At 36.5% G+C, this 13,917-nt stretch overlaps 1 protein-coding gene across 3 annotated transcripts in view; it reads left to right on the top strand.

Annotated features, from left to right (window-relative positions):
• RNF217 (ring finger protein 217) overlaps positions 1–13,917 on the top strand; it is a 62,031-nt gene that overhangs the window by 35,291 nt on the left and 12,823 nt on the right. For all 3 annotated transcript variants that reach the window (XM_031611238.2, XM_031611239.2, XM_031611240.2), the window contains exons 3-4: positions 3,011–3,175; positions 8,282–8,483. In XM_031611238.2, coding sequence (XP_031467098.2) covers positions 3,011–3,175; positions 8,282–8,483 — 367 coding nt within the window. The remainder of the gene's footprint in view (positions 1–3,010; positions 3,176–8,281; positions 8,484–13,917) is intronic.

Genomic DNA, 13,917 nt, shown 5'->3' with positions numbered 1-13,917 from the left:
TTTAATCAGGGTCACTGATTAATGTATTCTGCAACCCTGTGATTGCAGCCTCATTATTTCAGTGTTTTCTAAATAATGTGTTTGGAAAGATCTGATGTCAGTGTGCTACATTTCTTGTAGTTACATGTGTGCTGTAATAGAGCATATAACAAATGTTTGTTGAAAGTTCAAAACACAAAACAGCAAAAAAACTTGTTTCAAATTGTTACCAGGTTTTTAAGTAAGCAGTTCTTATTTGCAGCTTCCCAGATCTGTTGGCATGGTGGGTTTGTTTGAAATGGATTCATTCAGATTCCATCTGAAATGACTGAATATTGTACCCAATAAAAGCTTCCAGGTTGTAAAACACTTAATTATGACTATACAAAGTCATTCTTTGCCTGAGGCATAATAAACACTGAGTAATGCAGTGCGGTGTCTGCTATATCATGTCTTCCTAGCAGTGGATCACTGTGATGTATGTTATGGGAAGACATGATGCTCAAAGAATATTTTGGGGTTATTGGTCAGGGCAGTAAGTAGTAACCAAAGGTGGCTGTTATGCATGTTGGATTTTGGAAACATAAAATAGTGCTCTGCATGAATTTGGTTAGTAGCAATAAATATTTAATTTTTTAGGTTCTTCAGAATGGAGATTTTCCTCTTTCCTCTTATGCTGTTTTTATGAGGAATTAAGCAAAGATAGCAGGATAGTGTGTGTTGTGTGTGTATATATGTATGTGTGTATATATATATATATATATATTTTTTTTAATGTAGTCTTAGCCAGAAGACCAAAGAATCTGAGAAAAGGCACTGGTTGTATTTTGTATGTTGGTTGTTATATACTTTGTCCTGGCCATAGGCTATTACCATATTTTCATACAAAAAGTAATAGTGTTTGTAATGTACTTGTTATAACTTCAGCATGTTGTTTCAATGCAAACAAGTTTTGTATGCTACGTAACTGTGTTTCTGGCACCTTATTTCATTGACAGAAAGCATGTAAGTACAGTTTTCTGTTAAGTATTTTAGTGTTTACTGTGGAAAAAATGCCACCCTATCTTGCTATAATGAGCACAAAGACATACTTGCACAGGATACAGGATATTAGAATTTATTTCGTCTGTTTTTAAATTACATTGGCTTTGTCTGCTAGATATGAAGGAAAAAACTGTGTTCTAGCACCTAAATACTCTTTTGTTTAAGAGGAATAATGACCAGTAAATGGTGACCAACTGAAATGTTAAAACATCTTGTAAAAAGAAGAAAATCTGCTACATCTCAAGGTTGTCTTCCTTATCTGCACTTCAGCCATACATACAGATAAAGAATTCTGGAGGGGGACATGCCATCTTAGATACAGTGAGAAAATTGTTAAATCTTTTGAGCATGAACTCACATTCTTGCATTTGCTGATCTGTAGATTTAGATTGACTTAAAGAGGTAAGCAGAAGTGGTGCACAGAGCTGAGCAGCACATCATATGGATGATGATACTTTATCACATCAGATAAAGATAAAATAGTTGGTTGAACAGTGCTACCTAGAAATATTTTGCATCACATAAATGAGGCTGTGCTCTCAGATGCTGCTGTAATGTAGAAACATTTGTTTTGTACAATTAAAACTAAAGGCAACCACTAAACAGTGGGCCAGGTAGAGACATAAAAGTACTAGCTAGAGCCATTGTATCAATTAGCATTTAAGTTTTTGCCTTTAATTTTTCACATATTTTTTTAAAAAAAGCCTATGCAGAAAGGGCTTAGGAAGAAGCATTGAGGACTGCAGACAGCTTTGTTTCAATCACTCGTTATGAGATCAGATCAGCTTTGTATTAGCTTGCTAGTAGTAATGGATGTAATAACTGCATGTATGAACGATAATTCTGGCTGTGCTGCGGCAAACTACTTGAGGCAGATCAGAGTGCCAGCTTTGGCTTCAGAACAGAGCTGAGGTAGCATGCAGCTGGTGTATCTGAGCAGAGGGCCTGGGCAGCCAGAACTTCCAAAAGATGTTTTGTGGGCTTCACCTGGGCCATACCCCAAGAGAGACCTTCCTTTCCTCACGTGTCTTTGGTGAGCTGGAGGCAGGAGACAGCTGTGGCTGAGAAGCTGGTTTTGGTTGAATTCCTCAGGCCAGTCTGTGCATTGGCATAGAGCAGGGGCTGTGTTAGGCATGGGCTGTGGATGGACTGGTGGAAGTGAGTAGTTGCATGAGGGTTATGCCTTCCCCAGCCTTCCCCCATGTATTCATAGCCCTGCTCAAATAGTGTGCTACCAAACACATCTGTAGTGTGCTACCAAACACAGCTCCAGCAGATTTTACAAGTAATAGCCAAGCTCTAGAAGAAGGTGCGATGATTGTGTGTTTGTTGTAATGATTCAAAACTAGGTGAGCAGGAAAAGCAGATCCTCTATCAATGTAAAGAGCTTGGCTTACCTTTTCTGCCATTATTGTGGTTGTTAACAAGTGTGCTGTTTGGCTCATGTCTGATCAGATGTGTCTGGCATCAAAATGGTGGTAGGAGCACTTGACTGGAGAGAAGGGTCCTCACGCTTGGCCCCTTTTCCCCAGCCTGTTTCTAATAGAAGCTTCATAACCCATTCTGGGTTCTCCAGGTTCCTGCTAGAAGAGGACTGTGACCCCTCTGTTAGAAGGCTAGGGAGTGTATCTGGAAGAATGGGACCTGTCACAGTGAAAGTTAGCTGCTGATGTTTACCTGGTGACAGGTGTGTTTGAGACGACTGAATTATCTTGGAAAACAAGCTACTCATCTGTGCTTTGCTTGACTGGAGCCTTTCCTGGATTTTAATAATTCTATATTTTTTTCTCTTTAAAAATAATTTTAAAAAAGAAATCAGTGTTGTGTTGCATAACTCATTGAATTTGTTTTTAAAATGGACGTTGCAGAAGGTATTAGGCCCTTATTGCTGGGCAATTACTCTTTGACTAAGAGCAGCATTTTTAAAACATGCTTTCCATTTGGGTCAGTGTATAGCTTGTAAATGTGTGTTTTCCCATTTGTACAGATCCAGTGTCCATCTTGCCAATTTGTCTGGTGTTTCAAGTGCCACTCTCCCTGGCATGAAGGTGTTAACTGCAAAGAGTACAAAAAGGGAGACAAGCTGTTGCGTCACTGGGCCAATGAGATTGAGCACGGGCAGAGGAATGCTCAGAAGTGTCCAAAATGCAAGGTAAGTTGCATTCTAGGGATGCACAGATGTTAGCTTAAAACTGCTTAAGTATTTATGTAGTCTAAATTTGTAGATTGTTTTGGGTTTGAAGCAAAATTCACACTTGCTGTGTAGATTCTTATCTTTGACCTGCAGAGAAAAATGGGACTTCCAGTCCCTGAACTGGTTTCACAGAGTCTTAACATCTAAAAGAAACATTAAGAAAATTTTGAGTCTCAACTTGTAATGAGTGTGTTAGTCTGAATTATTCCTATAACAAAGCTTTAAATAAATATAAAATTTTAGCAAAATACGATGCTGTTCATCAGGTTTTCCAGAGAGCTTGGAAGAGTTGGGTGAATTTGATGTTGGAGTAAAGCAGGAAGTACTTAAGGACAAGTTAACTAGGAGGCACTTTAAGTTTTGTCAAAACCAGAAGATCTTTAGGCCTGTGAAAGGACTGACATTTAGCCCTTTCTCATAAGTACTTTCAACAGAATGAAGTGCAGTCTCATGCCCTAAAAATGTCATTTTCTGTCTTTCCAGGATAGATGCCTAACTACTTGAATGAGTTTGAACAACCCCCAATGCCCCTGCCCCAGTTGCCCTTAACAAAGGTGTTTGTTACGGCAGTTCACTTTTTTTCCTCAGCAGTTCTCTGCAGCTGCTGACAGTAAGAACTAAAAATCTGGAGATACTTAGTTGCACTTGGAGCCTTGCTGTATGTCTATAAGGGTATACTTCTCAATTTGCTAAGCTTCTGAATTTGATAATGGGAAAATAAATGTGGTACCACAGTTTGAAAGATTTCAAAGCACAAAGAAAAATTAGTAAAGCTGTGAAATCTGTGGTCATTTGTTTACCCTTTCTCTTACATACATGTGACATTGAGTTTTAGCAACTGCCATTTGCTTAGATATAATAGGTTTGAGCCAGTTCTAAAAATGTTCAGTTTCTGGGAAGTCTTATAGTAACATCTTTTTACAAACTTCCTTCTGGAGTGGACAGAAGTATCTTATTTTGGTTTTAATTCTTTGACTCGTGTCCAGATTGATTTTCTAAACAACGCATATGTTGTTTCTATTGAAGTAAGTCACATGAAATAAAGGAGAATATAATGTATTAAATCAAAAAGTATGAATGTGGAAGAGGAGGTAGAGGAGGGCTACTAGCTGGGAAGAAAAGAACAAAGGCTGCCTGCCTTTAATTTCCAAAACATGATGTGTGTGACTGTTTTTGGTGCATTTGAAAGAGAAGACTGTATACTTACAATTGTGGACTCACCAAGGTTGGAAAAGACCCCTAAGATCATCCAGTACAACTGTTCAGCTGTCAGCAGTATTTCCCACTAAACCAAGTCCCTCAGTACAACATCTAAACATTTCTTGAATACCTCCAGGAACAGTGACTCCACCACCTTCCTGGGCAGCCTGTACCCGACCATGCTCTCAGAGAGGTATTTCCTAGTATCTAATCTGAATCTCCCCTAATGCAACTTGAGGCCATTCCCTCTAGTCCTGTTGCTGGTTACATAGGAGAAGAGGCCAACACCACCTCACTAGAACCTCCCTTCAGGTGGTTGTAGAGGCAGTTAAGTCTCTAATTGCTTGAATTGGGCTGTTGATTTCTAAAATATTCCAGATTTCATTTGATTTAACACAGGAAAAAAAAGTAAATAAAAACTGTATGGTGGAAGAAAGCATGGAAAGCTACAGAATTAGCACAAAAATAATTTTAAAATTATTTCTGATAATGTGATATTATAAATGAATAACTGAGAAGGAGTTCAGTCTTTTCATAAACTGTAACCAACTTCTCCTGGTATTTTTCTTCAGAAATGGAAAAAGTTCTTCCTGTTCACAACCTCTGAAAAGTTTATATCAACAGTTCTTGATATCAACATATTGTTTTTTAAATCAAATCTGTAACTAGCAAATCAAGAAAACCACTTAGTTGGTGGTTAAAATAGCGGCTTTGTTTTTTCTTAATCAGATATTGTGTATTTTAAAAAAGTGCATTTAAAAAGTACATAGGGATAACAAACCAAAAGTGAAAAATTTGAGTGTGGAGAGACTGGAGCTAATTTTTTTCTCTCCAGCTACACCTCAAAACCTCTATATAAAATATCATGTACTACATTGAATCAGAAAGCTTGTCATATTTCTGATTAAAAAAGAGAAAATAATGAAAGAGAGAACAGGGTTCATAACATACTTTTTGGTCTATCGTTTTAAATCCACATAGGCAGTATTTCAAGCAGCATGTTTATTTTGATATATATGAATAGTCTTTTTAAAGAACCTCTTTCATGTTTTGGTTACAAATTTGCAACAGTCAAAATTTTCAGAAAAAGAAGTAAAATTGAGTGTTGAGTATTTGGTCTTTACTGTGAAACTAAAGCTATTGGAATCTAAAGACAGAAACTTTAATAAGGTGGGCATTCTTTACTGAGCAGGCTTCTAAAGCTATTGGTAACCTAGAAGATATTGTTCTGATTAGTCTCATAAATTGTCATAGTATTTCACAGATATCTTCTGGAGATACACTTCTGTGTATGTAAATATATAGACACACAACTTCTTTTTGCTAGCTATATCATGGTTTTTATTTCTCCATGATTATCATGTCTGGGCATGCAGCTGAGAAAACAGGAATACTTTATGGGTGGAGGGACTGTATATAAGCAAATCCTTAAGCAAGTATTCACATGTTTTTCAGTGTTTTTTGGTAAAAGCTTTGAACATGTTTGATCCTTCATAATATGAGTACTATCAGCCACTGTTAAATGAGCTTAAGCCTGATTACTTTTCACAGTAGTTGGATGCAGCTTTAACACACCTGATAGGAATAGCTTATATTTTACCTGTTCTCTGCAAGATACTCTTACAGAATGAAGTGTTACATACGAAATACTTAAGTGTTCTGTGTGTGAGTATATTTAAGTATGCAAATAGTAAAAAGGGCTCTGTATCTTAAATTAATTTTTGACATGTTGCTTTTTTTTTTAGAGAGGTTTTTCTAAACTTGTTATATGCTGCTTGGAGATAGCATAGATCATTTCTCAGTTTCCGTTGAGGTTAATAACTTAGACTATGGTTCAATGAATGTGGTTAATGTTTTTCATATAAAGCCTGAAAAGTAGGAGAAAGTCAAATTGACATTTTTTTAAAAAAAAACACCATGTGTAACTTCAAAAATTAAATTGGTATAACTGAGTAGATTTTCTTCCAGTTTATTTGAAGTAAGTGCTTAAAAGTGAGAGCTTTGAAGTCAAGCAGCTTATAAAGCTCATCAGCAATGGTGTTTTTTCAGGTACTTGTGAAAAACAGGGAACCTGTCATGCAAGTAAAGGAATGATAGAAACAAATCATGTTGGGCTTTTTCAGAATAGAGGGGGATGATTGTATAGTCAGCCTACTTGCATCCCTTCTATTGGATGAAATCTACTTTCTGCCAGGGTGTGACTTTTTATAGCACAGTCAGTGTTTGTGAATATCTTTCCTGTTTTATTCATAAAGGAAGTGTTTGAAAGTGCAGAAATCTTGAGATTGCATTCATTGGCACAGTGATGTTGGCACACCTATCTGGAGTGACTTCTGGCTATGTCTGCCCCGCAGTCTTTTGCTGAAAGACGTGGCAGTAGAAAATGTCAGCTTGTTACCTATGTAGAGTACCAGTTTCAGCAGCAGGTTGAGGTGGAAGGAATTTCTTAGGTTCTAGATGAAGCTTGATCGGTACCACTATTGACCCTCTAGGGGGTGTCAGATAACCCAGAAGCTGCAAGCCTCTCTTGAGGTTAGAGGCTTCAGTTGCACCTGAGCTTTCATCACCTGTGGTGCTTGCAGGGCCATTAAGTGGTGATGTCTATACCTGTACCTCTCTGCAAAATAAATATGGGTTGATATGGATAAGAAATTAAGGAGGAATCATCATGAGTTTCAGCAAGAAAGATGTAAGGTGTGAAGACTATTCCCAGGGAGGGTCTGGAACAAGTACTAGTCTTTGAGCAACATACCCATACTGGGTGAGACAAGGCTTGAACCAGTCTGGTCTGCCTTTGAAGTTAGACCAGTGCTGAGCTAAGGATTAAAATAGATAACCTCTGATTACTTCCAACCACAGTTACTGTGAAATTTTATCTGTTGTTGCATTATGGAGCGTGTGTGTGGGGTGGTGCTATTTATCCATTTTGTGAGATAGGAAAAGCTTGTTTACCACCACCCCATTAGCAATGATTTTAGTTGGCAAGATTAAAAAGAGAGGCAGTCTAGGGGAATATGTTTCATTCTATCACATTATGCACAGCAACAATGATTACACAGCTACTTCTAAGTTTCTTGGAACTATTAACTGAAATTGAATCCTTTAAATGTGTGCAAAGTAAGTAAATGCAGAAGAGTATATGGAGATAAAGAAATAGTAAACAAGCTATTTCATGCAGAAAATGATTGGGAAAGGTAGAAGCAGAGCCTAGGCAGCTCGCCTTAATGATGTAGGCATTGTAAAAGTTTATCTTATTTTTTCATAGATTTTTTTTTTTTGGAATCTTTCTTTCAAACACTTAAAAACAAAACAAACAAAAACCAACATCCCATGCTTTCCAAGTTCCTCTTTCTACAGCAGAGCCTTTTTGGTGCTTATTACAAAATGCCAAATCAATTTGTGGTATAATGAGAAACAGAGTAGGGCCACAGGTGCTGTGAGAGGGAAACCCATCTATGGAGGGGTCATACAGAGTTCATAACTATATTTACTGTGCTGCTTTCTCTTCTAATAAAATTTGATGCTAATTTGTCTACTTGAGTAATAAAAACAAGTTTTCATCTTAAGTAAAGGATCTTCTGAGACAGTGGCTGTTTAAATGAAGGGGAAGAATGACGTAGGAAGGCATTTCTTATGTAAAAGACTGGAAACAGCTGTAACTCATGTTTGATCTGAAGCATGCCTTAAAAAAACAGAGCTGACTTAGCACAGCTGCTGTATCATTTAATGCAGATGCTGAGTTCCACGGTGGGCTGCTTGCAGTATCTTCTCATCTGCTGCATGTGGGCTGCGTTGGAGTACTGCTTGCTTTCCTTCACTTCTGGGGTTAAAAATAATCTTTTCTTTTTCCTTCTGTTCCTAAAGATCCACATCCAGAGAACAGAAGGGTGTGACCACATGACCTGTTCCCAGTGTAACACTAATTTCTGTTACCGCTGTGGGGAGAGATACCGCCAGCTCCGTTTCTTTGGAGATCACACATCAAACCTCAGTATCTTTGGATGCAAATACCGCTACCTCCCCGAGAGACCACACTTGAGGAGACTAGTGCGAGGCTCTGTCTGTGGTGAGTGGATAAATGCACTTTGTAGAGAGCTGCATAAAGAGATGATTGAGGCAGGTGGGGTATCAGTATCTTAAATGTATGTGTGTGTATAGGTTTAAAGTGCAGGATGAGCAGCCTATTTTTTAGCTATGTAAAAAATGATTTACTAAGTATATTAGAAAACATTTGGAGTCACTTTCATGAGCATGGATTAGTATGGATTATGTGTGGTTATGTCTGTGTCCTCTTTTGGTAGCTTGCATTTCTTAACATTTTTTCATAGTATTTAAGCAAACTGTAAATCTACCCAGGCAAACTGACAAAAATGTGTCTCAACAATAGGCTAGCCTTAAAGAATAACTTTAATTCTATTGAAAATTCAGTTTGCTTCTGATTAACTTGTAGTGACTTCAGATTCCTAAATAGACCTTCTCACGTGTTGCAGCTGTGAAACTGCCACACTGTAGTTTCACATGAAGTTCTTTCAGTGAAACAACTTTGTTCAGTTTTACCTTAAAATTTCATATTTCTACTTTCTCATATCGTACAGCTACCTCTGTCAGTCTGTATTTCTTTCTGCTAATGTGCAAATCAAGAAGCACTTGCTCAAGCATGCTGTGAAAGCAATACCAGGTCATCTAGCAGCAGAAACATAGATTCATTGGATGAGTTGATTGTAGCCGAACAAAGGCAATAGCACAAGGTTTGGTGACTGATACAGTGCAGTCTGGCATCTCAGTTACATGTCTAGATTGGAGTGTGCCTGTACAACACTTGGGATGATTGTTCCCAAAAGTGGATTTATGTACTGAACTGAAGGATACCTGAGCTGTCAAATAGGAGTAGAGGAGAGAAGGAAGCATCTGAAATCCTACATTTTCCATGGACTAAAGTTTTCAGGTCTTGTCTGAAGTTTTGTTCCTTGCTACCAGTTGATGACTGCTAATTAGTTTGGTCCTCAGTAGCTCTTCTAATAGAAAGTAGATATCTATGATTTCACTAACAGAAAGGTGTGAAACTGTCAATATGCATTTGTAGGGTCTTATGTCATTCTTCTTAAAACATGTAGGAGAAATGAGTCAGAGCAGGGATCTTTTTAGATGAACCTCTGAGTGAAAGATTTGCCTGAATAAATCATCATTTGGATTTGAACCTGACCTTGTTTTGATAACCAAAGCATTCAAGCCTGTTCTCCTTATGTATATACAGGAGGACACTTACCTTTTAGCTGTTAGCTTTGGGTCTGAAAAAAAGATTGAACTTAAAATGCGACTATATAAATTAATTTATCTCAAGGGAATATTGTGATTTTTTTTAAAGGTAGTCTTGATTTGGTTTGAACTAATATACCTGTCTCAACTTACATAAGCACAAGAAAATAAATTCTTAGCTTATTTGTTATCTTATGTATGCATTAAGTTGAGTAATTGTAGTTAGTTTGTATCATGTAAAGCTATCTGTAACATGATAGGGAATAGTTCTATTAGGTGTTAAAAACTAGAAACCTATTAAGAAAATAGGAAGTTCTAAACTGTGATTTAAGGGACAGGAATTGAAAAAAAGCATGGAATTCACCTCAGATGAGGAAACGCTTTCCGCTTACAAGTTGGCTGATGTCAAATATAGAGGTAAAAGCAAGAATCTGAATGTATGGAAGTAGAAGTCAGCAGACCTGTGGTGAAAACAGTACTCCTGAGCCAAATATTTTCCAGTGAAAATACTAGGTGACTTCCATTTTAGAGTAGCATAGGAGCTTACACGGGACTCATAGGCCTGGTAAGAGGAATTGTTAGCTGATCTGCAAAGTTGTAAAAAAAAAAAAAAAAACCTAAGAAACCTGCAATATATTTATAATGAATGTCAGTAAATAATCCAGTCCTCATTAGTTTGACTTCAGAAACTTGTGAAGTTTTTGAACAAACTTTGTAAGAGAGAATTAAAGATACGGAAATAAATAGGAAAATGGATACAAATTCAAAACACTTGGATATTTTCACTGTTGCATTTTCTAGAGTGTAATTCCAGCGCATGAGAAGTTCTATTAAAGATTAAAGACAATGCTGGCACTACAGCGCATAGGTATAAACTGTTCATGAATAAATGTAGGCTTAAAATTTAAGGGCTATTCTGTTTCAGGAAGACTTTCAGTAAAAGCAACCGCAATATAAACAGCTTTGCTGTGATGGCAAGGGACTGAGCTCAGGGACATCACATGTTCTTTGTTATTCAAGTGTACAATCATGGGTAATGTTATCCCAAGATTAAACTTATTTTTTTTGATGCAGATAAAAACATAAGTGAGTATTTTGTTTATATTAAAATTGCATGAAAATTATATTACCAAACACTACATGATTGATGTCTTAATTTTTCGAATGCCTTACACATAAAACAAGCAGTTGATATTTTTTAATGAATGTGCATAATGCTAATTTTAAAATTATGTTCTCCTGTTTCTTGTTGTGTGTTTTTTGTTTTAGGAAATAGTAAAACTTGTCATTTCCTTTTCAAAAAGAAACAACTATTACTGGTCTAAAAGAGAATTAGTTTATATGCAAACAGTGACTTGGAGGTAGTAATGAAATGTGGAAGCACATATAACAGTTAAAATTCATTGGTAAAAATATGTATGTTCATAATTATAAAAGTGTGCGTAGAGAAGGCATAAGATATTTTGCTTTCATTTCCATTTTTTAAGTATGCTTGTGGTTTGGCTTAATTTGTAAGCCAAAAAAGATTATTGAAGCTCAAATCTTCAGTCCAGATTTCTCTGGGGGTTTCTTTCCTGTGCTGTCATTGAGTTATTTCCTACAGCAACGTTCATCACTTTAATAGAGCTGAACCTGCCAGGAAATGTATTTGTTGGCTGTAATTTTTATCTTTGCTTGTTAACACCCAAATCCATAATGATTCAAAGAATTCTACATTGATACTCGTGACCCTAAATCCTTCTGTCATCTCTAGCTGGACTTGTAGCTCTAAATGTAAATACATTAAGTCTTTGTCATTAGGTGTCACAGTGCAAGACTGAGCTCTGATTCTGTTCTGAAAGTCAGCAGAAAGAGGAGGCTGTAGCAGAGAAGCAGGCCATTAAAAACAGGTCTCTTAATTTTAGTAGCATGTAGAATATTAAAAAAAAAAAATTTACTGTAGTGAAATGTCACTGCTACTTGGCTAAGTAGTGGGAATTAAGAGAACACTGTCTTCAATGCCAGTAGGAGACGTAATGTGTTGCTAGATGCTTTTTCTGATGCATTTTATTCTCTTACTATGGAGAGGAAATACTTATTTAAGTAAATGTGGTGGTTTTGTAGTCTGAACAGAGAAGGTTCTTTGGCTTGTTTCTAGTAAATCTGGGTAGATGTAATCCATTGAACATTTCTTAGCGGATTGGCATGCTGTCATTTTCTGTCAAGCAGTAAATGTTTGTGTACACTGTCACAGACTGTTCTGTAATAAAAATATTGCCGCATAAATTTCAACATATTTTTCTTTGAAAACAAATGGTTTTGTAAAGGTGTTAGAAACCAGAAGAAAATATCCTGGAAGCAGAAATGATTGCTTTTTCTTGATGTCGCTTCTCTCCCCACCTTAGCCAGCTATGACAAATTAGAGAGCTGGGCAATGACCAAACTGCATGAAGTTAAATATAATCAAATATATTCTGTACCCTGACTATACATACAGACTGGGGAATGAAACGCTGGAGAGCTTATTCTTTAGAGGAACTTTGTCCTGCAGCCAGTACTGAAAGATGACGTTGCTAGGACTGTTAGGATAGAAAGCTGATCTGGAGATTTCATCCTTGTGCTAACTAGATTCCTTTTGGTTCAGTTGTTGGAAGCAAAATGTTTGGTTGCAACTTGAGTTAGTGATGAATTGATTTGTGTTGGTTTGGTTATTGACCACAGGAAGGAAAAACAACATTTAGCTGTCTTACATCTAAGATGCTGTTTAAGTGCCACTTGAATTGGGTGAATCGTGTTCAAAATAAATTGCTACATGCTAACTACATGGATACACAAGACACAAGATGTAATTAAACAAGAAATTCTGTGTGTGGTGAGTAGTATCTCAAACAGGATTCTAGAAGCAGCACACTTTTATATCCGATTGACGCATACTGCTGTCCCAGCATGGAGTGCAAGATGCACTTTATGCATGGTTTTGAGCACTGTGGAAGGAAGCATGCATTTTGAGGATCCAGTCTTCATTGTAAACTTGTCGCCTATGCACAGAGATGGAAACTTGTATTAGCATTTAAATTATGTAGATGTGACTGTTCAGATTTGTAAGTAGACACTTGTAATGTCTGCTTAATTACATACACACAAGTAGACCATTTTTCCATATCCTAAGTGACTGAATTTGTTTTCTAAAGCTAGTATATGAATTTCTTAGAATGTCGCAGAATTCTCTAATGATTTATGAGATTTGTAAATATTAACCCCCCTTAAAAACAAACAAACAAAAAAAAACCCACAGCCAAACCAAAGTTATGCAAAAGAAATATTTAGTGAAATATTTTTTTCCCTTCTTTGCAGAAGAATCAGATTCTGTATATCAAAACTAATGAAACTTCTCCAAAGTACTTGCAAATACGGTTACTACTTTACTATGAATAACTAAATCTTCATGTTGAGAAAGTCTGTAGGTAAATTGTCTGCTATTATATTGATCAGAAATTTTTAGATGTTCCTTTTTTTTTTTTAGGCTTCTTTTACTTGCAACAATGTATGTAATTATCCTTAAAAACTAACTTTGGGCATTACCAGAAATGACTATCATAACCTAGACAGGCAAAGGTTTTTATTCCACTCTTGGACAAGGTTTACATTTGCTCTTTGGTAGCTCCAAGATTACTAGCAGAAATAAGACAACAAATTCTCGGAAATCTAGTGACTGTAACAAACATCTGTAGACTCAACAGCATTTCTTAGTGTGTCATAACTCTCTCTGAGCCTCATAGTCCTTCACACAGTAGTGAATGGTATATGTCAAACTGCATTTGAATAGAAAGCAATTTAGACATACAAAACAGAGTATTTTACGTATTTGTTTCATGCCATCTTAATAGAAGATTAGAGTAAAAGATAGGTATCTGCTGCTTTGGTGGTGATGCGTATACTCCTAACCAATAGTGCTTTGTGCTTTGCTTAACTTATGTTAACTTGTTCTTTTATCTTCACCTTTGTAAAAATTAAAATTAAGGACTTAATTGTAATAGATATCTAAGTAGAAAAGGAATTTTGTTTCATTTTTGAAGTGTAACCTTTAGGAAGAATGCACTGATAAATAAAAGGAGATAGGGCTAGCGAACTGGTTGTCCCATGATGATGAAATGTCTCTATCCTGTAAGATCTTGTAACTAATAAACTACACAGTACTCAGCTTCATATTCGCAGGCAGAAGGGAAAAAACAAACATTCATGTTTTATTGCTGCTTTAAGTTAGT

Source organism: Phasianus colchicus, chromosome 2 (genome assembly GCF_987193195.1).
Source record: "Phasianus colchicus chromosome 2, bPhaCol1.hap1.1, whole genome shotgun sequence".
Classification (NCBI taxonomy): Eukaryota; Metazoa; Chordata; class Aves; order Galliformes; family Phasianidae; genus Phasianus; species Phasianus colchicus.
Note: the sequence above shows the minus strand (reverse complement) of the source record. Positions and strands in the feature narration are given on the sequence as shown.